The sequence below is a fragment of the Onychomys torridus genome, chromosome 10 (assembly GCF_903995425.1).
Source record: "Onychomys torridus chromosome 10, mOncTor1.1, whole genome shotgun sequence".
NCBI lineage: Eukaryota > Metazoa > Chordata > Mammalia > Rodentia > Cricetidae > Onychomys > Onychomys torridus.
In genome coordinates this window covers 36962065-36989035 of record NC_050452.1, presented here as the reverse complement: position 1 = coordinate 36989035, position 26971 = coordinate 36962065, and the positions used below count along the sequence as shown (strand labels likewise).

The 26971-nt window shown below is 43.6% G+C and overlaps 1 protein-coding gene across 1 annotated transcript in view; it reads left to right on the top strand.

Annotated features, from left to right (window-relative positions):
* Cwh43 (cell wall biogenesis 43 C-terminal homolog) overlaps positions 1 to 25783 on the top strand; it is a 45087-nt gene extending 19304 nt beyond the window's left edge. Inside the window, exons 12-17 of the mRNA XM_036200329.1 lie at positions 533 to 668; positions 1961 to 2110; positions 4495 to 4639; positions 8971 to 9032; positions 12719 to 12874; positions 25705 to 25783. Of these exons, the coding sequence (XP_036056222.1) occupies positions 533 to 668; positions 1961 to 2110; positions 4495 to 4639; positions 8971 to 9032; positions 12719 to 12874; positions 25705 to 25783 (728 nt within the window). The remainder of the gene's footprint in view (positions 1 to 532; positions 669 to 1960; positions 2111 to 4494; positions 4640 to 8970; positions 9033 to 12718; positions 12875 to 25704) is intronic.
* The last annotated feature ends 1188 nt before the right edge of the window (positions 25784 to 26971 follow it).

Genomic DNA, 26971 nt, shown 5'->3' with positions numbered 1-26971 from the left:
AGATGATTGGACCATAGGTGTGGTTACCTGTTTGGAAGGGTCTACACTTGGCTGTGATGTATGCTTTGATCTAGCAAGGGAGAGGTCTTTTGCCCTGCTCCTTGGCATTGTTATAAAAAGTCCTTTTGAAGGGACAGAAGGGGCCGGTGGATTTTGATTCAGGTCCTCCTGAAGTTATTCTGTGTTTCTGTCTGTCTCCTCTCCACCAGCTATCTTTCTATCTAAAGGTTTATTAAATTCTAAGCATCCAACACAGATTCAAGCCATACTCCTCTTATGACTCATAAGGAAATATTTGTTTGGGGGTTTATGAGTAAAGGCAAAGGTCCAGAGTAACATTCTGCTGGGTGTGGTGGTATGCATTTTTAATCCCAGCACTTGGAAGGTAGATGTAGGAGGATCGTGAGTTTGAGGCCAGCCCTGACCACCAAATGAGCCTCAACAAAACAAAACAATAGCAAAGTCCATAAAGTGTTTTGCTAATGGCTTTTTATGTTGTCCTGTCCTCGCTCTCTGCCCTCTCCCCAAACAGGGGCAGACTTTATTACCATTCTGGAGAGCGATGCTTCTAAGCCCTACATGGGGAACAATGACTTAACCATGTGGCTGGGGGAGAAGCTGGGCTTCTATACCGACTTTGGGCCAAGCACCAGGGATCACACTTGGGGGTGAGTAGACCTTGGGCGTTAATGCTGAGCAGAGACCTGAAGAGTAAGCAGCAGTGTCTTGGGATGGGAAGGTGAGACTGTCCCGTGAATACGCCTCTGTGACATATTTGGGTGGCAGGGAGTTACTAACACTACACATGGTCATGAATGTTCATAGGGCTGGATGTTACTGGTTCTTCACACAGATCAGCCCGTCAAGGATGGAGTAAAGTCAGAGTGCCAGGCCTCTCTAATAGTCTCAGGTAGCTTATATTCTAGTGTAACAGGCCTGAACACAGTTGGCCTTCCATACCAGCTTCTTCCCTCCTGGATTCAGACAACTGGAAGTGGAAAATGTTTGAGAAATTCTAGAATGTTCCAAAGAGTGGAGTTAGAGAGATGGCTCAGCAGTTAAGAGCATTTGCTGTACAATCATGAGGACCACCGTTCAGATCCCAGTGTACACATAGCAACTGGGCATTTCTGCCGATACCAGAACTCCAGTCCTGAGGGATCTGACTCCCTCTTTTGGCCTCTGTGAGCACAGACGGGTGCACCCACACACACATATGCACATGCACGCATTCACACACACAAACACACAAACACACACACACACACACACACACACACACACACACACACACTAAGGTCTTCAAAAAGCAGAAAGTTCCCAAAAAAGTAAGACTTGAATTAGCCCCTTAAGTACTATATTGAATTTGTGTGAATGAACTAATGTATAGGTATTACATTACATGCTATAAATGACCTAGAGGTGATTTAACACACTCAGGAAAACATATATAGATTATATGTTAATGTGACATGATTTTAATCATTTGAACATTTCTGTGTTTGTGGACATAATGAAGCCAGTCCTCTCCAGACACAGAAGGACAACTATAAACATGTTCACAAAGAAACAAGACAATCTGAGATTGTGGTATGTGCTATGTATGAAGAAAGCCAGCTACTGAGAGAGAGTGGGTGGGCATGCGGGTAGTGGTCTCGGGATGTTGTTAGAGGAACAATACAAGTAAAATGGGCCATTTCACCTTCCCAATGCTGTCTTTTTGTGACTTCACGGCATTTACTGGAACACACTTGATATTGTGATATCAAACACAGGAAGACAGGATAATTAGGAAGAGGCAATGAATGAGGAATTTCCATAGAGGTCTGCCACATTCCCACTCTGAGGAATGCTCCCTGGGTGCCTGTCATGTGACATGACTTTTTAATGCATTTCCTTCATCTCCTCTCCATGATAGGCTGAGACCCATTCGGCCTTGCTTCTTTTCATTTTCATACAGGATTATGGTGCTGTCCAGGTACCCAATTGTGAGATCGGAGCATCACCTTCTTCCGTCGCCAGAGGGCGAGATTGCACCAGCCATATCTCTGACCGTTAACATCTCCAACAAACTGGTGGACTTTGTGGTAACACATTTTGGCAATCACGAGTGGGTTTCTTTGGTTTCTATAATATTATAGAAATGACAGGAAGAATTATTCAAATATTACTTTGATTTTTTTTTTTTTATGAAACAGCCTTTCTGACTTTCTACTCATTTAAAAAACATCTTAGATGATTTTCCCTGTGTTGCTGGTTGCACATGCATTTCAGATGCAGACGGTCCTCAGTGATAACCGTGCAAGCCACGACTGCTGCTCATGTAGTAGCTCATCATACATGTGTGACTGTGTTTAATCCTCGAGTTGTACAGGCAAAGGGCCATACTGGCCTCATCTTATGCATGAAGACATCAGATGGAGAGAGGTCAGATGACATGATGGTCAGGGTCACAGAACAGGAAGAAGTCAGAACCAAGTCAGGGGTCGCAAGTGCTTGGAACTACACCTTAAACCAGACTGTAGAAAAAAAATCCACACGCTGTCCTTAGAGGGTTATCGGCACAAATAGCTGTACTCTTGGGATCTGAGGGCACCAGGGGACGTTCCTTCCTTTTCTCACATTTTCAGAAACACCTGACAGGCAACACTGGCTCTCCACACGTATTTTCTCAGCTAGGTCTCATCTTCCAGACTTCTTCAGTAGGATTTCTCCCCCATTCTTGATTCCTGGTGATCTCCCCACATCTTGCTTTATCTCTGTAACACTCCTAGCCATCTTTCTATGAAGATGCCACAAGGTAGTGGAGGCAGCACGCCTTTAATCCCAGCACTCAGGAGGCAGAGGCAGGTGGGTCTCTGAGTTCGAGGCCAGCCTGGTCTACAGAGTGAGTTCCAGGACAGGCAGAGCTACACAGAGAAACCTTGTCTTGGGGCATGGGTGGGGGGGAGAAGAAAGAAAGAACGAACGAACGAACGAAAGAAAGAAAGAGAGAGAGAGAGAGAGAAAGAAAGAGAGAGAGAAAGGTAGGAAGGAAGGAAGGAATGAGGAAGGAAGGAAGGAGGAAGGAAGGAGGGAAATGACTTGTTTACTCATGGATCTGTTCCTTGCTCCCGTTTGTGTCTATACATTGCAAGGAATGAAATTTCCCAAAGTCCTTTGCCGTCTGCTTCCTAAGTGGATTTAGCCAATGAGAGGCACGAGTTGGGAAGACAAGAAAAGGAAGAAGCCAGAGCATGTCTCACCCTTTCTCTGTGCCTTTTCTGGTTTCTCTGGCAGCAGCCGAGTCTCTTCTGTGGCTGCAGTTCCTTCCTGAAAGGCCCCAGTTCTGTCATGGAAGCTGCTGCCTTAAGTGAACTGCCTCTAGCCAGTGCTGACTTGGGGCTGACTCGCTGCCTGTCCCTCCTCTAGCTGTCCAGGTGGTGTTAGTGTCTCATTGCCGCCGCCACCGCCCTCTCATGGCATCGCTGATCCCCGACTAGCTCCTCCCCACCTAAGTAACCAATCCCCTCTATTAAATTCACTCTGTTTGAAACCCCCGGGGTGCCTCTGACTTCCTGATAGGTCAAATATGTTCTTTTCTCTGAGACAGTAGAGTCCTCCAAAGTTTAATGTACTTGCCGACTTATGGGTTTCATGCCTACTGTAATTAGTATGTTAATAACAGGATGCCCCGCCAGTATTTGGGCAAGAGAGCAGAGGAGACATTCAGAAAATGTTCAGCCAAAGTAACACTGTGGGTCACACAACAACAAGAACAACAAGATCCAGGGATGCAACTTCCTGGTGGCTATTAGTTCTTTAGCTGGGATCCTGACGACCAGGTTTCACATCACTGTCACACTTTCTTCTCTAACTTGAGTATTTTATATTTACCCGCCATGTTGAAGAGTAAGCATAGGGCCTTTGTACATGTGAGGCAAATGCTCCACCGTGATGAGCTACATCCTCACACCTGCCATGACTTATTCATAGTGAAGAAAACTTGAACAGATTCTGTGTTTGGCATAGACACTTAACGATTTGTTTCCTTTTTATCTGTGTGCCTGTGGCTGTGAGTGGGGGTGTACACCTAAGTGTGAGTGGCTGGGGAAGCCACAAGAGGGTGACAGATGCCTTGACGCTGAAGTCACAGGTGGTTGTGAGCTGGCTGACCTGGATGCTGGGAACTGGATTCCATTCCTCTGCAGGAACAGCAAGGACTCTGAAGCACTAAGCCATCTTGTCATCCCCAGCAGAGATTTTTAAATCAACTTGACTCAGTGGTTTCTGAAGAAAGGTGTTTCGTAGTCAAGACTTTGTCAAGCCCATTTTGAAGTGCCGATCTATGTCCAGTTCACTGTAAAAACTCAGACCTTTTCCCAACAGAAATTGCTCTGTTTTTGTACCCTGTCTGAGGATATTTGGGGGGAATTTGGCTACCTATTTTTTTTTTTTAATTGTTGTACACATAGAGTGAAAAGGTTCCTTTCTGTATTTTTTTTTTTTTTTTAGAGATGACCTTGACCGGAAGTTACAGGCTATTGCAGTTTCAAAACTATTGAAAAATTCCTCAAACCAATTGATATTTCTTGGCTATATCACTTCAGAACCTGGTTCCAGAGATTACCTACAACTCACAGAACATGGCAACGTGAAGGTGATGCAATTTTAACACAATTTCTGATCTATAAAGTCAAATGCTTCTTTATTCCTATATGCTTAAAAAATCCAACCCAAAAAACAGGTGTGTGTGTGTGTGTGTGTGTGTGTGTGTGTGTGTGTGTGTAGCAAGAATCTTAAAAGTTCTTATTAATAAAATCAAACCTTAGGCCAGTTATTGGGGTGAATGCTGGAAGATCAGAGAGTCAAAACAAGCCACAGCTATCTCACCTCACCAGTTCCTCAGCTGGTCTTGTTTCCTCAGACTGCAAGCTTCTGAGTCCTTCTCCACATCGATCTTAGCTGAACTGTGCTGCTCCAAAGCCTGAATACTTAACCAGCCAAATGCTTAACTAGCTCTGGTCTTCACGCCTTATATATCTTTCTCTTTCTGCCGTCACTCCCTGGGATTAAAGGCTTGCTTTCTGGGATTAAAGGGGTGTGTCTCCATGCTGGCTGTATCCTTGAACACACAGAGATCTGCCTAGCTCTGCCTCCCAAGTGCTGGGATTAAAGGCGTGTCCCACCACCGCCCAGCTTCTGCTATGGCTTGCTTTGACCCATTTTCTAGCCACCATTTCTGGCTCTGTTCTAGTGGCTGTCTGTTCTCTGACCCCAGATAAATTTATTAGGGTGCACAATATTGTGGGGAACACAATACCACCACATGTATGTGTGTACAATTGAAGGTCACATTATTTTGAGACAGAGTCTCTCACTGAACCTGGAGCTCATGGAATAGACCCTGGAGTCTGTTGGTTTCTACTTTCCCAGGGCTAGAATTACAAAGCATGTACCAACTGTGCCCAGATTTTTATATGAGTGCTGATGATCTGGACCCTGGTGTGTGTGGCAACCCCCTTTCCAACTGAGTCATCTCCCCAGCACCCTGATAACTTACTAGATAGTCTTCTTATCGAGCACAAAAGAGCACTGCACAGCCTGCTGCTTTGAAACAACACAACACATACATTTGCTCACTAATCTGCACTGTGGACAGGGTTCAGTGGGAACAGCTCAGCTGTGCTTCACACAGGGCCAGGAAGCTGTTTCTTGGGCACCACAGGATTTCCTGTGTGGAGGAGGATTTATAAGCAACGCTTTTGGCTCGGGACTATGGCTCCTACTCACGGGCTAACTGGGCTTCCTCCCTTCATGGTGGAGTGAGTAAACAAGGGGGAGAGCCTGCATTGTCCTCTGGGACTTGACCTTCCAAGTGACATGGTGTCATTTCTGCTTTGGTCATAATTCTTACTGCATTGACCTGAAGAAACATAAACCCCATTCCTTGACTCAAGGAGTGTCAAAGACGACTAGTAAGAATGCCACAGGCCCAGGGAGATGTTATTGTAACTGCACTTAGAAAATAGAGTCCAACACACTGGGAAAGTTAGTTCCAAGGCTGTGAGTAAAAGCTGAAACGGAGTATCAGAAAGAGTGGCTCTCAGGAAATCATATACAAACCAAACACCCAAGAGACTGATCCACGCATGGGAATATGACACACGTTAGTTTATAGTGTTAGTTTATAATCAAGCTGTGCTTGATTAGGCTCAGTAGAGAGTTCTCCTTTTTGTTTTGTTGTGAACCTCATGTCCGGAGATGCCTGTTGAGTCTGTAGACTCTAACTGTCCTTAGGAGGTAGCATCGGAAAGCTGGTAGAGACACGGTGTGATGAGGGTTTCGGCAGGCGACAGAAACTCAAGTGACCGGTGAGGATGAGAGAGAAGCATGTTTCCTGCTCTAGACGTCCTGGTGGAGAGTGTTGTCTGGAATTGTTGTTTCTCTATGTGGCTCTGCTCAATCAGGACTCCACTGCCATGGTCTCTGTCACTGTGCACTCCTCCTGGCCCCATACCATGGCCTCCACTATCATGGTCTCCACTCCTATGGTCCATCACGTAAAACAGCATCCCTGTTCTATGGGGGAAGAGAGAAAGAGCTAAAGAAGAGTGTATGCAGGTTATCTCTAAATTCCAGCTATCTCCCGGAAGCGACTCTCCTGTTTGTATTTCTTTGAATGGAATTGATTCATATGGTCATGCTTCACTGTATAGATGGGAGTAGAACAGTCCATCTTGATGGACACACACACACACACACACACACACACACACACACACACACACACACACACGGAGATGGCTCTTTGGAAAAAGGGTAACATTGGGAGATGAGTTAGTCTCCGTATTCATGGAGTAGGCAGAAGCAGAGTCAAGGTATTCCTTACTTAGGCTGTGATGGCGACGTTTATTACAGAGAAGACACGAAGAAAAAACAGAGAGGAAGAATGCAGCTTTGGGCCCAGTTTGAGGCATGTGCATAGCCTAGTGGAGCTATCCAAAGGAAAGGAGGATTTGTAGATCTTCCATCCAGGAGCTTCATCGGGATTAGAGATAGGGATCGAGTGTACCGGCAATCCTTCAAGCCACAGGCTTGGGTGACCTTGAAGGGGGCCACAGAAAGCTGCCTCTATTGCTCTGGTTTGTGTCACTACAGAATACCTGGTTCTGGGTGGTTTATGAAGAAAACATTTGCTTACCTTGTAGTTTGAAGGCTGACATTTATAAGATTAGGCATCCCTGTCTGTTCAGCCTCTGGTAAAGGCCACCCCACTATATCACACCATGATGGATGAAAGGTAAAGGAAATGGCAGCCACAGGAAAAGAGGGGCAGGTACAGGCTCATTTAGGGACAGCTGGCTCTAGTCTCTGTGAGACCAGCATTAACCCTTCTGAAGCGGTAAGCCTCATGACTTACCCACTTTCTACCAGGCCCTGACCTACAAAGTTTCCATGCCTCTACTTGGCCATAATGGATTCCAAGCTCATGCTCCATGAATCTTTGGAGTGTGTCTAATCACATTCAACTGACAGCTATTATGGGGTGGTGAGTGAGAGAAGAGAAAGCAACAACCTCAGGAAAGAGCCTGGGAGAGCTCAGAGGAGCCAAGGGAACACCTAGGGGCTGGAATCACAGGCTTCTCAGTTCTCTTTGTGAGGAATGGATGCAGACATCTGACCTTCTGTTGGTTTTTCCTATAAGGTTTGACGCTGTTTTGCTTGGCAGTGGACTCTGATACTGCTTTCTACAAGGAAGTTAATTGACGTACAGAGGAATTTTAATCATATATGCTTGGATGAACAGATTTTTCTCTTTAAGAAATGAGTAATTAAACTCTCTAGTCTTAAAATTTTACAGCATCATATAAAAACCTAATGAAGTAAAATAACAGTTAAACAGATTCATAGCTGGTTAGTTCTGGTACTATAGCTAAATGGCTAAATTATTATCTCTTTCCCAAGGCAAACTACTTTTTATTTATTTGCTTTTTATAGGTATTAAAAACTTTAAACCCAATTCCTAATATTTATTTATACTTTGTGTACAAATGAAGTGTATAATATAAACAATAACATCCAGGTGCCCATCATGCACCAAATAAAAACCATAAATTGTGGCGTATTTTTTAGTAATATAAAATGCATTTTAAGTTAAACTTAGAGGTGGTAAAAAGTCAAGTATTTTTTTCTTAATTTGAAAAGAAGGAAGTGGAGAGTTCTCCTCTCAGCCACAAAACTCCATATTTATAGTTAGAGAAAAAATCCCACTCTCCTTCTCTGATGAAAAATTGAACTGGTTTGGGGTCTTCAACATTGAAAGACTCCTGATTGCTCCCGAATATGTTTCTTTCTATGATTCGACTGAGTAAACACAGACCAAGCACTGGCCCAGCACCAGGCTTTGTGCTAAGTACCAGGCAGCTGAAGATCCATAGATGAGAGTCCCTCTGTACAGAGAGGTGAGGGAGGAGACCCAGGCAAGCCGCTGTGGCCCTGGGATGGAGCTGGTGGGCGGCGCCCGGCTAGGAGGACTGGGGACTGGTGTAGAGGCTCTCAGTTCTGCTGGGGATGGTAGATTTGGAAAGCTGCAGGAGGTGAGACCACAGTGCAACCACTTGGGTAGTCACTGTGTTTCCGGCATCCAATGCAGAAGCCGAGGGCCATAGTAACCATTCAAAAACCACCTCTGGTGTGAATGAGTAGTTCATGGCTGAAGGATCAGTAGGAGGGTGATGAGAAAATGATCTGCACTCTAGCTAGCCAACCTTCCTTCCTTCCTTCCTTCCTTCCTTCCTTCCTTCCTTCCTCCTTCCTTCCTTCCTCCTTCCTTCCTTCCTCCTTCCTTCCTTCCTTCCTTCCTTCCTTCCTTCCTTCCTTCCTTCCTTCCTTCCTTCCTTCTTCCTTCCTTCCTTCCCGTCTTTTTGGGCTATTCAGAATAGAGCATTGTTTTCAGTTTTAAGCATTCTCCTCTCTGCTCTTGAACAGGATATTGACAGCTCAGATCGAGACAGATGGTGTGAATACATCATGTACCGTGGCTTGATCAGGTGAGCAAGGGTGTTTTTTTGTTTGTTTGTTTTTCAATCTATGAATTCTAGAAGGCAAAGTGTCATGGAAGCAACTAAGTTTTGCTGTTCTTTATAAACATTTTTGTTGATTATTTTATTTAACATTTTTGATATTTAATGGTTTGAGAAGGCAGAAATTAGCTGGTGGTGGCTCATGCCTTTAATCCCAGCACTCAGGAGGCAGAGGCAAGCAGATCTCTGAGTTCAAGGCCAGCCTGGTCTACAAAGCCAGTTCCAGGACAGTCAGGGCTGTTATACAGAGAGACCCTGTGTTAGTGATATCATTCAGGCATTGGAAACTATTAAACACAGCGGTATATAATTAATGCACAGTAAGAATGGTGCCATTGGAGGATGACCCTTGCAGATACAGGACCGGAGAGTGCAGAGGCCCCAACACAGGGGTGTTTAGTTGGAAGGGAGGTAACACTAGCGAAGCTGCAGGATGTGGTGGGGTTGGAAAGTGGATGAGGTAGTGGGTGAGTATTTTCACAGTGGGAGGGGAGCCGATCTTGTAACGTTCCATGGACCCTTATTAAGGACTTTTAATATACGCATAATGGCGACCTTATTGACCCTTGGATGACTCACCTGGATGGCTCACGTACTTACTGAAGGAAATCCAGAAAACTGTTTAGGGGATATAAAGGCCATTCTGGTTACAGTGCTGGTTCAAAGACTCTCCAGCCATTGGTCAGAGAGAGCTGCCTGACTACTGTTTCAATGTTTCCAAAGAGCTATGGTAGAAGAACATGCTGTTTCATAAAGCATTTCATGTCTAAGACTGACAACACTGTTTCTATTTCATTCTTCAGTCGAGTATTTATCATAGGATATCAGAATTCTAGAAAATTCTAGCTTTGATGTGGACTGAAATAGGTATAACAGTTCGCGGGCATGTACATGTGTGTGCACGCGCGCGTTAGAGCTTATGCACTGATCTACTCAGGTTGCCCAGCAAAATGCCATAGAATGAGTGGGTAGATTACATAAAAACCATTTATATTCTAAAAGGTCTAGAACCTGTTACAACCAAGGCAGCAGGGTTGGTGTTTGGTAAGGGCTCTCCCTTTGGGTGGTACATGGCTGCCTTCTTATCCAGGGCTTACGAGGCCTTTCCTTGGCACTCAATCAAAACTGTTGTCTCTCAATCACCAGTTCACTGCCCTGCATGTAGTAGGCATTAAGAATAATTGCACTCCAATGGGAGCCTCCCTGCCCCAGGGAGTTATTCATATAGTCACATTCCTTATCCTCAAGGACTTCAGGAATATCTTTGAAGGTCATGTGTCTGAAACAGGTTAGAACTTCGATCTTAGAGATTTGGGAAATAAATAGCCCCGATTTAACAGAGACAGTGCTTTAGAGTTCCCGGGAGCTACAGTTCTGAGCTTAGCGCAAAGCTTTGACCTATGTGACAGCTCAGATCCCCCATCTGACGGGGCTGCAGCTCCTATCCCTGTTTGTCATGGGAAGGCGGGATGCCTCCACCCACCCTGGTTGTCTGTTTCTGTTTCTCCTCTGCGGGTTTTGTCGATGTCAGCGTTAAGCACCCCCCCAACCTTCTTTTACCTTTCCACTAGTCTCCCCTGTAAGACAAAGTGCTAAATGGTCTTATTAATAAAAAAAAAAAAAACCCAGAGCCAGATATTGGGGTGAAAACTGAGAGATCAGAGGAGTCACAGCCACAGTCAACCTCACCTTACGGACTCCTCGGCCTCCAGAGAGAACTACTTCCTCTACACCCACGCCTATATACCTCTCTGTGCCCTGTCATCTTACTTCCTCTCTCCACCCAGCTACATCACGTCCTCTCTCTGCCCAGCTCTATCACTTCCTGTCTGTCTGTACAAACCTCCAGATCTCTATGGTTCACTAGCACTGGGATTAAAGGCGTGTGCCACCATGCCTGGCTCTGTTCCCAGTGTGGCCTTGAACTCACAGAGATCCAGAGGAATCTCTGCCTCCCAAGTGCTAGGATTACGGGCATGTGCTACCACTGCCTGACCTCTATGTTTAGTATAGTGTCTGGCTTTTTCCTCTGATCCCCAGATAAGCTTTATTGGGGGGACACAAATAAAATATCACCACACTCCCCACTTCAACCTTCCCATGGCGTGTACTCTCCACAGCAGCCACCACAGAGCTCTGCCTCAGCTTGTCTACTGGGTTCCCGTTTCTCTCCTCTCCCTCTTGGACAGGAATCAGAGTCCTCATGGGTGTGTGTCTGCTTCCCCTCTCTCCCAAGCTCGTTGCCTCTCACAGTTCTGGTGCAGTTGACTCCCCCGAACACCACACACATTTCTGCCTCCAGGCCTTGGCCTTTCTTATCCCTTCCCCTACAACACCCTCACTCCACCGTTTGTCTAGCTTGCCCCTTAACATTCAGGGTCTCGTCCCAATGTTACTTTTCATCCAGGGGCTTCCTGAGCATGCTCTGTGAGGCTGTGACCTCTGACCACCAGGCCTCCTCTTTCTCTGTACTTTCCCATGGTAGTTATCTGCCACCACTCGATAGGTTTTATACATACGTAGTTGTTTGATGTGTCCTTCAACATCGGTCAGTGAGAGCAAGGGCTTCCTTTTCCTTCTTGCTCACCACCCCAAAACCTACAATGCTGCTGTGTAACTTTTACTTCATCAAATCTGCAAGTGAGTGAAAAACGATGCAAAGATTCTTTTCGGAAGAGGCAAAATCTAAATGGATGAAAACAAACCCTTTGCTGCTGTGGTTGCTCTGTTTTCCCATCTGAGAACTTTACTACAAATTGTTTGGATAATGTCTATAAAGTGTTTTGACTTTTCCAGAGAGCCGAAAGCTCTAAGCCAAACAGGATGTAGAAACATTTTTCAGACATATAAAATCCTTGATTTTAGACTAGTAAATGTGCCTAGATATATGCGTGTGATATTTGGATTTTGGAAGGTGAGAAAATTTAAGCATGTATTCCTGTCATTCTGAAGGAATCCTGTTATTAACTCAAAACATAATTATATAGGAAGCACCTTGTGTAGACAGAACATTCATCCGTGTACAAACTAGAGCAAGGTTGCTAAGTGGAGTTAATTAAAACTATGTGCATATTCCTTATTCATTTACCATGTTGGAAACAATTTTCTGTTAATAATTAGGGTAATAAATCAAGTTAATTCTAATCATGGTACACGAAGCCAAGTTGAAAATGGGGAACCAGTTGAGTACAGAAGGTGCCAGCCGTAAGAGCTCACTAATTTTGGTTGGCCTTTGCTGTACTCATCAGAGGCTTTTTGTTTGTTTGTTTGGTTTGTTCTGTTGTGTTTTGTTTTGTTTTTCAAGACAGGGTTTCTCTATGTAGTCCTGGCAGTCCTGGACCTTCATCTGTGGACCAGGCTGGCCTAGAACTCACAGAGATTTGTCTACCTCTGCCTCCTGGGGCTAAAGGTGTGCCCCACCACTGCCCTACAAAGAACTAGTGTGTTTTTTGTTGTTTTGTTTTTTAAGAGAGGGTTTTTCTGTATAGTCCTGGTTGTCCTGGAACTCTCTATGTAGACCAGTCTGGCCTTGAACTCAGAGATCCACCTGCCTCTGCCCTCCAAGTACTGGGACTAAAGGCGTGCAACACAACTTCCTGGCTTCATCAGAGTATTTTTATAATGAGACTTTTTACAAACCACTTCTGCTCCAGGTTGGGTTATGCAAGAATTTCTCATGCAGAACTGAGTGACTCTGAGATTCAGATGGCCAAGTTCAGGATCCCCGATGATCCTGCCAATTACAGAGACAACCAGAGAGTAGTCATAGACCACAGAGGACTTCCCAAGAACGTTCATTTCAACCCCAGGTGAGTGAGTGCCAGAGTGAGCACCTTTCTGCTTGCTGTAAGATACAAGCTGCCCCACAACCCTATGGAGTCCAGATATCAACTCCTATGAGCTCAAAATCATGGTAGACTCTAGAGGCTCATTTCAGGTGACAGAAGTCATGATAAAGATTCTAACTCATGGGTTTGTTATATATAATCTTTGCTTTCTGGAATGAAGAAATGAGTGATAGCCCCAGCCTCAGGGAAAATGCCACATTCTTGTCATGATTACCACCACCACCACCACCACCACCGTCATCATTGTCCTCATCACCACCACTGCTACCATCATCATCACTACCACCATCTTCATCATCACCATCACCATCGTCAAGGTCATCATCATCATCATCACCATTAATGTGACCATGACAGTGAATATTCCAGGGTTCCCATATTCCAGCTCTGTCCCAGATTCTTTACATGTTATCTCAATTTAAGTCATTGGGTTATTAACTGCTGTTACCAACACTTTATTGAGGAGGAAGTTCAGGCTGAGGAGTACACTGCTTTAGACTTAAATGACAGAGCTGTTGAGGAGAAAGGCAGCCCATTAGCACTGCAGGGTTGCTGGGATTCTCCCTGGCTGCACCTCCCCTTCAGCCTGAGAGCATTTGAAAACTGCACTGTTCGGTCTTGGCCCAGATCAACTCATTAGGACTCCCTGTGATGATGCTCGGTTTGGGGACCCTAAACAGTTCTTCCCAGGTTATTCTAATGGGCAACTCACGCTGAGACTGTGAAGTGTGGGCAATTCCCTTACATTGCAGGTATTCTACCATGAAAGAAATATTGAATTTCATTTCGCTTGGTTTTTAATAGAGGTTGTCTAAGAGATCTGTTTGTAGCCAAGCATGTGATTTGAAGCATGTGCTCTAATCTTTGCTACAGTGGATGGTGAGACAGCACTTCCATGCCAACCTGGACACTGAGCATGCCCAAGACAGACATTGTATCATTCGATGTTTCTTCTTCACTAGCTCACAGCTCAGACTCTGTCAGGGACAAGACTACATTTCATTTGATTTGTTTACTTCCTGAGAGAGGACTGTACCAGAGTGTAGGGATTGATGCAAGGAGAGGGAAACCCGGGCCTGGCTTTGTTACTGTGTTTCTCTCTGGCTGTGTGTGTGTGTGTGTGTGTGTGTGTGTGTGTGTGTGTGTAAGAGGAAAGTGATGGTGAATTCAGCCTCGGAATTCTTGCCATAGGAAATACCCAACTGCATATCATTAGCCTAGGACAAGTTTCAACTTCAAAGTGTAATAGAGAGATGGCTCAGAGGTTTAGAGTGTCATGTTCAAAACATGAATATTAGGGTTTCTAGTGCTGTGATGAAACACACGACCAAAAGCAACTTGAGGAGGAAAGAGTTTGTAGCTGGAAGTTTAGGAAAGGGTTCTTCCTGCCCCCCCACCCCAGATGAATCTCTCCCATAGCCACTTATGCTGACATCTTGTTGCTCCTTGGGTGGCAGGCTTGCTTCATTCTCATCCGCCTTTCTCTTTCCTGTCTCTCTCTTTGGATTTCCTGCCTGCCTCTAAGCTGCCTTGCCATAGGCCAAAGCAGCTTATTTATTAACCAATGGGAACAACATATATTCACAGCACATGGAAAGACATTCCAGCCGGGTTGTGGTGGTTGCACACATTTAATCCCAGCACTCGGGAGGCAGAGCCAGGCAGATCTCTGTGAGTTCAAGGCCAGCCTGGGCTACAAAGCAAGTTCTAGGAAAGGCTCAAAGCTACACAGAAAAACCTTGTCTTGAAAAGCAAAAACCAAACCAAAACAATCCCCCCTCCAAAAAAAAGAAAAGAAAGGAAAAGAAAAAGAAAAAAGAAAGAAAGACATTCCACAGCAAGGGTTTATTTGGCTTATGCTTCCATATCACAGTCATCATCAAAGGAAGTCAGGACAGGAACTCAAGCTGGGCAGGACCTGGAGGCAGGAGCTGATGCAGAGGCCATGGAGGAGTGCTGCTCACTGGCTTGCTCTCCATGGCTTGTTCAGCCTGCTTTCTTATAGATCCCAGGGCCATCAGCTCAGGGATGGCACCACCCACAATGAACTGGGCCCTCCCACTTGAATTATGACTTAAGAAAATGTCCTACATGGTTGCTTGCAGCCCAATCTTATGGAGGCATTTTCTCAAATGAGGTTCTCATCTCCCCAGCGACTCTAGTCCATATCAAATTGACATAAAAATAGCTAGCACGGGGGTCCTTTTTTTTTTTTTTCTTTGCTGAATGAGATGACTTCTTAACTGGAAAATAAAAATTTTAAGCAGAAAATATTTTCTTTTTTTTTTTTTTTTTTAATTCTTCATATACCAGGAATGTGGCAAGAGCCCAATAAACTATTTTTGGCAAACCACAACTGCAGATTGAGCCAAGACAGCTGTGGCTGAGCGAGGACTATTTTCTTGCTCAGTTACAAAAATAATGAAGGTGTTGGGGGAGGCTCGCCTTCATTACAAAATCTTGCTCAGGACACTTAAGATATATTCTCTCAGCAGCGAGCTGGTTCCTACAATGATTTTCTTGTATGCTATGTGTGGTTCCAAGAACTCCTAGCAGTGTATTTATCTAAAATATCTATCAAGCATTCAAGGCCAAATGATCTCCTGAACTAAGGTAACACCCCTATGGAAACAATGCTTATTTTCTAGGTCAGATGGATAACTTTACTTCTTGTACAATTTTAGCTGAGACCCTCTTTTTTTTTTTTTTTTTTTTTGAGCTGAGGATCGAACCCAGGGCCTTGCGCTTGTTAGGCAAGCACTCTACCACTGAGCTAAATCCCCAACCCTAAATTTCCTTTTTGATATACTAGCTGATCATTAGTTCTCATTTGACCTCCTCCTTTACTATTTCCCTTTTGGGTTGTAAAAGAAAGCCAGATGGTTACTGCTTAAGAAAACTCTTACCTGCCTTTATGACCTATAGGAATTCAAGCCTGGTGACCTGGCTGGAGGGGGAGGATTGCTATTGGTTGGGTTTATAACTGGATTCCAGAGAGACTTTGGAGAACTGAGAAGGCTAAGGAGGATTTTGACTAGAGAACTTGAGGATGAGATAGAAGATGAGGAAAATAGCCAGATGGGGAAGGACTAGATGGGTAAGAATGAGATGAGAAAAAACGTAGATGAGGCAGAATTAAGATGAGAGAATAAAGATAGAACTTAGAGGGGACAGCAAATAAATGTAGAGAGAAATCAGGCAAGAAAAGAGCTAGGCACGAGAACCGATTTTGAAGCTGTATAGATAGGATTTTATAGGAATAAAGTAGACGGATAAAAGAGGTTGGTGTACTTAGATTCTTTTCCCAAAAATAATTCTCGCTGTTCGTAGTTTCTCTTCTGGGCTCCTGGGAAGAATATTATTAAGGCTGGTCTTTAATAATATTTGAGAAAATTTGAGGCCAGCCTGGTCTACAGAGGAAGTTCCAGGACAGTCATAGCCACACAGAGAAACCCTGTCTTGAAAACCCAAAACTAAAACAAAACACTGAAAGTTCTACATCTAAGTGAGAACACTCTCTTATGCGTGCACTCTCCTCTCCCACAACCCCGTTTTCCTGAGGATCAAACAGGGATTGGCACAATCCAGACAAGCGCTTGGCTGCACCTCAAGTCCTTGTTTTGTTTTGTTTTTAAATTTGTCTTTGAAACAGGGTCTCACTATGTAGCTCAGGCTGACCTTGAACTTGCTCTGTAATCCAGGCTGGTTTTAAACAGACAATCCTCCTGCTTCTGTTTCCCCAACGGCTGAGATGACAGCTGAGCCCCAGGTGTCTGGTTAGTTCACTGGTCATAATGCCTCTAAGTCCATCCACAGTGGTGCCACAGAAGACATCATTTCCTTCTTTTCAAAGACAGAATAATATTCCAGTGTGTGTGGACACAGGCCAGCCTTGGATGTGCCATCCTAATTCCAGGAGCTGTTCTTATTCTTTGAAATAGTTCCTCACTAGCCTGCTGTTCACCATTTTGGCTAAACTGGCTGGCCAGCATGCCCCTTCCATCCGCCTGTCTCTATCTCTGCAGCACTGGATGGCACGAACATGCCGCCACACCCGACTTGTTAAATGCGGGTCCTAGGATTCAAACTCAGGTTTCCAGGCTAACCCAGCAAGCATTTTACTGACTGACTATCTCCCTAGACCCCTTTAAATCCGACTTTTAACATAGCATACAACGTGATGGGTTTCATTATGACGTTTTCAAACATATATATCATTATACTTAGTTCCTATTCATCCTCTTCCCCACAGCCACCTTCCTCTCCTTCCCCAGACAGTGTGATGGAGTCTGTGACATGAATTCCTTACTGTCTCTTCCTTTTCTCCTCACCCTCAACTTCTCTTCCTCTCCTCTCATGCTCCCCTTTATAACTTTAATCACACACACACACACACACACACACACACACACACACACACACACACAATCTATATATTCTACACATGGAACATGTGGTATCTGTCTTCCCAAGTCTGGTTTATTTTGCTTAACATAATGATTTCCAGTTACAACCACTTATCTACAGATGTTTTCAGTTTTTCTCTGTGACTGAATGAACTTGCGCTGTGCATGTACCACTCATAGGTTGAAGGACATCAAGGTAGGTCCATTTCCTAGCAATTGTGAATAGAGAGCTAGTAAACACGAGTGTGCAGGTGTCTCTGTGGAATATCCATTTATAGTCTTCAGGGTATATACCCAGGAGTAGTATGGATGGGTCGTATGGTAGTTCCAGGCTTAGCTTTTTGAAGTGCCTGAACACTGATTTTTCCATAGTGGCTACACATATTACATTCCCTCCAACAGAGCAGGAGTACCTTCTTCCCCCACATCCTCACCAACATTAGTTTTCCTGATAGTAGCCATTCTGATGGGGATGAGAGGGAATCTCCAGTTTTAATTTTCATTTCCCACATGATGACAGGTGTTGAATACTTTTTCAAAAATATTTATTGACCTGTGTTTTGTTTTTTTTTTTCTCTTGAGGACTGTCTATTTATTTGATTGGTCCATTGGATGGCTAATTTGATTGGATGATTTTTGATATTTAATTTCTGCAGTTCTTCGGGTGTCAGGGTGTCATAAACATTAATTATCTGATGATGTGTAGTGGGCAAAGTTTTTTTTTTTTCAAATTCTGGATCCCCCCCCCCCCAATTCTCTGTACTCTGGTGATGGTTTCGCTTGCTGGGCAGAATCCTTAAATTTTTCTGGACCGTTGGAGTTCTTGTAAGAAAGTCCCCGCCCCTGCCTTTATCTTGAAGTACTCTACCTATGTTTTCCTCCAGCAGTTTCAAAGTTTCAGACTTATCTTCAGGTCTCCAGTTGATTCTGAATCAATCCCAGGGCAAAGTGAGGCTCTGGTTTCATTCTTGCACAGATGGAAATTTAGTTTTTCTGGATCACTTGTTGAAGAGATCATCTTTTCCCCATTTTTTTTTAAACCTTGTTGAAAATGATATGGTTGTAGCTGTGTGGGTTGGTTTCTGTGTCTTTGGTTCTATTCCACTAGCTTACATGTATGTTTCTGTCCAAGTACTAAACAGTTTCTGGGGGAAAAGGAAAGGGAAAACTTAAAAAGTAAAGGGGAGGGAGAAAAACAAAGAATAAACTAACACAAAAAGAAAAAGATTAAAGCTTGTCTGATAATAAAAAATGTGCAATAATGGGCTGGAGAGATGGCTCAGTGGTTAAGAGCACCAACTGCTCTTCCAGAGGTCCTGAGTTCAATTCCCAGCAACCACATGGTGGCTCACAACCACTTGTGATGAGAGCTGGTGCCCTCTTCTGGCCTGCAGGGATACATAACAAATAAATAATTTTTTTAAAAAAATGTGCAATAAAAATCAATTAATGTACCAGGCAGTGATGGCACACGCCTTTAATTCCAGCACTTGGGAGGCAGAGCCAGGCAGATCTCTGTGGGTTCAAGGCCAGCCTGGTCTACAGAGTGAGTTCCAGGACAGGTACCACAACTATACGGAAAAAAAAATCAATTAATGTATGAAGGGAACTAAAATATTTATTCATTTGGTTTTATGGGCAAGTGTTTTGCCTGCATATGTGTGTATGTGAACCATGCATGTACTTGTTGCCTGTGGAGGTCATAGGAGGTACAGGGTCCCCTGGAACTGGAGGTAAGGGTGGCTGTGAACCATCATGTGTGCTGGGAATTGAACCCGGGTCCTCTGCAAGAGCAACAAGTGCTCTTAACTATGGAGTCATCTCTTCAGGCCCCATGAAGGTTTTGTTGTTGTTGTTTTGAGTTCAACTAAATGAACATGAATATGCAGTAAAAAAGAGTGGAAATACAAGAAAAAAGGCAGAGTCGGCTCAGCTTCTCTGTGGATCCTCAAATACTGTAGACTGTGGGCTCTCTACACAGCAGGGCTATCTATCTGCTCAGCATGGAGACTCTCATCTCTCCTGTGTTTATGCACATGCTGAGTCCATCTTGGACAAGTGTCTGCTATCTACCAGAGCTGTTTCACTTAAGTGACTCTTCTCGGGTACCAGGGGAGGGGCGATTGCTGGCCACACTTAGCTTTGACGTCTGTGGACTGGGCAGCTTCTCCCTAGCCTCCCCAAGACCCTCACCCCCACTGTGCTGACCCCACCCCCACCCCTGCCTCCTGTGGTGGGTGTTCTAACTGGAGGACATGTGAGAAATGCGTGAAGCAACCACAGAACTGAGATCTCCAGGCTTCCACACCCTGGGCAATGCAGCTGTGGGTATCAAGTATTCTGCTAGAGTGCCAGTGTTCCCGACTCTACAGTGGTCAGTAGCAGACAGGTGCCCGCCTGCAATTCACCCGCTGACCTCAGGCTCAGCAGCATCGAAGTTCAGAGTTATTTATTCTCTGTCGATGACATCTGCCTTCAGCCTCCAGGCTTGGGGCTTCCTTTCCTACCGCATGTCCTGCAAACCTGAACCTTTTGGCTCGCCAGCATCTGTCTCCTTCCATGCTTTCCACAACAGCTCCCCTCCCCCAGGGCTGTCCTTCATACTGAGGGTCTGTCCAGCTCAATTCAAGCTTTCTGGCTTGTGGTTGTTCCTTGATCTCAGGTACTCAAGATGGCTTAGCTTTAAAGAGTAGGTCCCTTTTCACTATGACACCAACCCCCCACCCCTCTCAATCATACAGGGTGGCACAGTAGGATTCCTCTCCACTGCTGACCCATCTAGATGGGGAGAGGAGCCACTGTCTCACCAAAGCCTCCAAGTAGATCTCAGGTTTTGTGAGCACTGTGGGCACGACCTGAGGGCACCTGGCTCCCCTTCTGCGGGAGGTTTCTGCTGCCCCTCCTCTGGTGGAAAGCCATTCAGAGCTGGGTTCAGCATGAATCCCTCCTTTTCCATGAAACCCATCTTTCCCTCTGCACTTTTTAGCTTTTCTATCACTACCTTCGTGAATTTCCAAATCTCTGCCTCTCTTTGGTAGACCACTTACCTCCATTCCCATCTCTCTTTCCTCCCCCTTTTCTCTCCCTTCTTCCCTCCACCCTCTTCCTCTCTTGAGATCCCAGGCTTCGCGATGTAGCCAAGGATGACCTTGAGCTCCCGATTGTTCTGCATCCACATCTTCATGACCACAGTTACAGTCCCACCCTGAGTGTATGAAGCACTGGTACTGAACCCAAGGCTTCTGAGATGCAAGGCAGGCCAACTGAGCTACAGTCCCAGCCTTAGTGTGTTCTTTCTTATGCTGACGCTTCTCCTGAACCGGGTCCCGGAGAGGCAGCGTTAGTCTGCCATCTTACATACAGGACCATCTCTTTCCTTGTGATTCTACCTGTATTCCCTTGGTTAGTGATCTGCAGCGTTTCCCCCATACAACAGCCAGCTGTTTGAATGTTTGTTTGTTTGTTTGTTTTGTTTTTGAAAAATGTCTATTTAGCTCCTGTGCTTTTCTGTCAGATTTTCTGACTACAAAGTTCTGACCTAATAAAATGCATTTATTTGAAGGGTTCTCTCTTTTTCAGTTCCTTGGAAGAGTCTGAAGAGGGCTGGCTTTAATATTTCTTTACATGTTGCCTAGGAGACACCAACAGAACCAGGTCTTGAGCTGATTTGGGGGAGTGGTGAATAACTGACAATACTAAACTGTTTATATTTTGCATTTCTTCAAAAATTAGTGTTGGTAGGTTGCATATTCCTGTGAATTAATCCATTTTTAGGTTATCTAGTTTGTTGGCAGATAATTGTTCATGGTAGACTGGCGATCTTTTGTATTTTTGTGATACCTTTCACTCATAATTTTGTTAGTAAGTGGAGTTAAAGGTTTATCAGTTTTTCATTCTTTTCTAGAGACTGACCCCCAGTCTCTTTGATCTTTTGGTTTTCTATCCTCTCTCGTTATTTTGCTCTGATCTTTGTTACTTCCCACATTGACTCAGGACATGGTTTTGTTCTTTTTCTATCTTATTAAGTCATAAAGTTGTCTTTTAAAATCATTCCCCTGTAATTCATACCATTATTGCTACAGACTTCTCCCTTAAAAACACTACGATATCTGTATGTTTTGATATATCTCTATTTTAACTCACGTCCATATTTTAATTTTTTCTTTTTTATTATTTTGAATCATTGGTCGTTTGTGAGTATGCTGTTTTAATTTCTATGTATTTGTGAATTCTGCAATATTACCTCTGAATATTGTCTTCTAGTTTCTTCATACTACTGTGTTTAGAAAGGATAGTTGATATGGTTCAAGTGTTCTTACATTTATTAAGACTGCATTGTGTCCTAACAAAGGATCAGTTATGGAGAATGTTCCATGTGTGAGTTTGAAAAGAATGTTTAATCTGCTGCCTTAGTGGTATATTCTGTATATATGTCTGTTGAGTTCATTTTACTATAGTGCAGTGTTGAATCTGCTTTCTCCTGCATCTGTTGCTGAAAATGGCTATTTAACTTCTCTTCTATTAATGACTTCTTTTATAACATCCATTTACATATGTAGGCACCCTGAGTATACATACACTCACAATTGTTACATTCCATTGGTGAACTGACTTCCTTATCATTATATAATGACCTTCTTTGTCTCTTGTGACAGCTTTTTAAAAAAATTTTATTTTTTTATATAAGATCTTATTGACAGATAATTCACATAGTATACAATTTTCCTGTTTGTACAATTTGATAGACTTTAGTCCAGCATCCTCATAGGCTCATGACACCATCACCACTTCCTGTTTTAGAACATCGCTGTCTTCAATTTCTTTCTTTCCTTTTTCTTTGAATGCCAAATGTCGTTTATTGAAGGAGGGAGGAGGTCTTAAATACAGGCTTACAGCACAATGTGAGAACCCTGGAGGGCAGAAGTTTACTTCCAGTGTTTTACAGTCTTGCATCTAAGCTGTTAATGCCCAATATGCAGGATACACAGACAAGGGACTTCCCTTAAGCATTCAGGAAGGTGGAATCTCACAGGGAATTAGCATAGGGAGGATATCAAGGTCAAGGTCAGCAAGCAGGGCAACAGTTACCCAAAACGGGGGTCAGGGCCCTACAGGTCCCCCCCCCAACTTTTACTAAAAAATGAGCTTCTGACTTAGGTTGCATGGGACGTCAGCAGGTCACCTTACCTGTCATGGAGACACCTGTCCAGGCCACACAGGTGTTCTGTCTTAGGTTGGTGAGTGGCCCCCCATTACTCATCTCTGATACTCATTATCATACAGGCTCAATCGTGAGAGAGCTGCAGAGTTAACTGTTGCCAAAGATCTCTAAATGGCACTGGGCTTGCAATCTGTGTGTTTGACACAGAAAAGACCAATAGAAGTCTTAACCCACCCATAGCCGGTAGGTAAAGGCAACTGAGCCATTTCCTTCCTTAACGAGCCTTACTGCAAATTGGAGTCCTTGTAAGATGGTATCCCAAAATCAAATGGAACTTGAGTTTGTAAATTTATAACTTTCAAAGCCAATTGAAATGTATATAACTATTGATTTAAATTTGTCATGCCCAATAGAGTGAAAGATTAACTAACTAACTGTGATACCTACTTTTGCTGCAAGGGTCTCCACTGTGCTAGCTTGTGACAGCTTTTTATTTAAAGTCTGTTCTATCTGCTATAAGCATAGGCACCCTGTTCACTTAGTTGTCATTGGAATGGAGTTATCTTTGCAGCCCTTCACCCACAGCCTGTGTGAGCTATTAAAGCTAAATTGAGTTGTACTGGCAGCTTATAGTTGGATCTAAAAGAACAAAACAAAACAAAACCTCACTTGATTGCAATCTGTTTCATGGGTGGAGAATTTGATCATTTATATGTAAAGTAATTGATAGGTAAGAACTTAACAGCTGCCATTAAACAATTGTTTTTTGATTGCTTTGTGGTTCTTTTATTGTATTCTCCTGATGTCTTCATTTTTGACTTGATTTATCTACTGAAGATTTTTCTTTGTAGTTACATAAGGCTTACACAAAACATAACTCTGCTAAGACCATATAGACCCTTTCCCCCTCCCCTCCAATACTTCTCTCTCCCATCACTTTTCCCTCCCAATTTCACGTGTTCTCTCTCTCTCTTTAAAGTCACTGAGCTCACTTGGTGCTGCCTGTATGTGTGTGGGTGGAGGTCCATCAGTTACTGGAGCATGGGCAGCCTCTCAGAAATTGTAATCTGGAAGAAAACTTACTCTCCCTCCCCTAGAAACCATCCACTAACACTAAAGACTTCTTGAAATGTGATATGGAAACCTGCTACTGAAGAAGCTTCCTAATATATAGTTTAAACAGAATTATCATATCACAGTGGGACAATGCCTCTCCCAAACACCATAGGCTATCAAATAAAAAGCCCAGTGCCAGGTATGGAGTTACATCTTTTTGAGTTGTTAGTTGTTAGAGTTCCATAGACCCCCAAACATTGAAGGTTATAGCTATTGCTCTTGATGACACTTCATTATTTGATGATAAGAACTTATTGCTAAAGACAACACATACTTGAGTCATAGAACATGGAAAGATCAAGCTAGTAGTGACCTGGGAGTTTCATCCCTACTACTTTCATTGTGCCAGAAGATTCTATTTACATTACTAAAGGAAAAAATATTCAACAACCTTACATGCCCGAGAACCCTATAATAATGATGGGCCTGACAAGATAGAGACATTGGTACAGTAATGAATAAATGTGATAGAAGTAACCATTTTGTTGACCATGTATTTTGTGTATCATACATTTGTTGATAAATTATTAGATGTATACTTCTTTCTAGTACTTTTATCACTTGAGTTCTTAAACCCTTGTGAAGGTATTTTTGCATGTGGATAGTCGTTTAAACTGATCTTTCTGTGAGGGTCTGAGCTTTGAAAAGCCTCACTTCGTCATCTTGCTGGCCTCATACTTGTATATATTTATATACCATGCAATAATTGTTAGTTATTTTGTGCTCTTACCCTGCGAGGAACACATCCCGAACACGACAAATCCACAGAAGAGCTGTTTATTAATATAGGATAGGAAGAGACAGACGTGACAGGCCTGTGTGAAACACACGTGATTAAGAGGACAAGAAAAGAGGAGAAGAAGAGACCTGTGCAAGAATGGCGCTGGCTTTTTAAAGAGTGGGCCGCGCATGCGTACAGGAACGCATGTGGCTACTCCATGCATGCACATATATTACATGGCTGTGCGCACTTTACGCAGCCATGCAAAGCCACAGAGTCCTAGTCACATGAGATGTTTTGACCTGGAAAGATGTTTTGACCCGGAAATGGCTATTTTGAACCAGAAATAACTAGGTGGTCCCCGGGCAAGCCCAACTGTGTGGGTATGTTGTGACTTCCTATCAATAATGTATATTATTAATTCCTAATAAATATAGGAAAATATGATATATCTATACTTACACACATATACATATATATATGTGTGTTTCTTCTTTGTGAATCTGCTGTTATTCATCCAAGTAGTATGTTATGGACTTTCTTCCACAATAATCTCCTTGAAACATTTTCATGATTGCATAATATTCATTGTACAAATGTATTGAATTTTAGATAATCAGCTTAGTTGATTTTTGCACATTGATTCTCTCATTACAAAAAGTCTCCCAGAAGGTCTTTCTTGTGTCCTTGGACACAATCTTTCTTTCTTTCTGAGGATTTAGTTTTAGGTAAAGAACAACAGAATCAAAGGTCCTGCAAAATTTGACTATTTCTTCACTCTCACCTTAAGATGGTGAAGTAAAGAGACCCCTGTCGTCTATAGTACAGAGACTTGCTGCTTATCATGGTTGCCAATGTGGTAAAGTCCGTGGCTCGCTTGCTGTGGTCTTTGTTCTGTGCCTTGAGCATTACCTCACATCCACCAAGGCTATGTGGTTAGCAATCCTTCAGGAAAGCAAAGGGAGTCACAACACATGAGCACTTGTGGGCAATTTAGAAGCTCTGAGCCAAGACAGCTTTTATACAGGCACAAATGCACATGGATAAACCCACAGGTGCCTGTAAGGCAGATAGATGTCTTCAAACCCAGGACCAGAGAGCAAACTCACATGTTTTTCCAGCAGCATTTTCAACTGATGATCCCCGAACGCTTGTGCTTTTGAAATGATCTGTTACCAGGGAGAGTGCTTTGGAGTTAAGATTTCAACCGCCTTTTCCCTTCAAATCCTTTGTAAGTTCTGTTTCATCACTTGCTGTTTTATAGATTGATCATATCGGTACTCATGTTGTGATAAGCAGATAAAGTACTATAACTTATGGTTGAATTTTCTGCTAGAACACCTCTTCTTTCTGAACAGTTTTCCTGTGTCATTTATTTCTTTTTTAGATTTGGCTCCTACAAAGAAGGGCACAATTATGAAAACAACCATCGTTTTCACATGAATACACCCAAATACTTCGTTTGAACCCTTGTAGACAAAAAGTCATGGTTGACCAGGGGAACTCGAGGTAACAGCTCAAAGAAGAGTTCAATGAAAATGGATGGATACACGTGATGAACCTCAAGAGTTAAAAAGGGTGACATCATGCAGTGGGAATTTCATCAATTCATAAGCTATGTTGTTTAATAAAGGCATCTTTCTGAGTTACTTTTATTTAAAAAAAAGTGTGTGATAATATAAGAAAATTAAGCTCAGGGCTGGAGGTAGAGCTCAGTGGTAGAGTGCTTACCTGGTATGCATGGGGCCCTAAGTTCAGTTCCCAGAACTGCCAGAGATAGAGGGGGCATGGTGAGGGGAAAAAAGAAACTGTTGCCTTGTGATTATTTTAACAATACTCAGTCAGTAGAGCATGTGACTCTTAATCTCAGGGGCCTGGGTTTGTGCTCCACGTTGTGTGCCAGATGAAGCGTGATCCTAACTAGTCTTAACAATAAAACCTAAAGTCAGATATTAGGGTGAAAGCTGAAAGATCAGAGAAGCAGAGCAGCAACCACCAGATACTTCTTACCTCTATGAATCCTCAGACCTCAGATCCTGTCTCCACCTCCCAAGTGCTGGGGTTAAAGGTGTGCACCAGAACCACCTGGCTCTGTTTCTCTTTTAGACTGGTTCAATCTTGTGCAGCTCAGAATGGCCTTGAACGCCTGATCTTCCTGCTTCCTCCTCCTAAGTGCTGGGATTAAAGGTGTGCGCCACCACTGCCTGGCCTCTCTGGTTAACTGGTGACCAGCTCCGCTCTCTGATCTCCAGGCAGGCTTTATTTGTCAGTGCACAAACACACTTGGCTGAGGGCCAATGGCTCAGGGGTAGAGTGCTGCTGTGGCAAGCGTGAAGACTTGAGTTTGGGTCCCCGGCACCCATGTGAAATATGAGGTGTGGTAGCACTTCTCCATGACCCCAGTGCTGGGAAGTGACAGAGAGAGACAGGTCCCAGGCTCAGTGACAGACCTTGTCTCAAAAATTGAAGAGGAGAACAATAGAAGAAGACACCTGATAATAACATCTGTTCTCCACATGTACGGAACACACACACACACACACACACCCTACTGCTATAGATAAAATGATTTTATTTCTATCAATAGTATTAGGGGAAAGACAGTATCAAATTATTTCTACAGTGTTTTCAGGTGCACTGTCCAGCACACACAG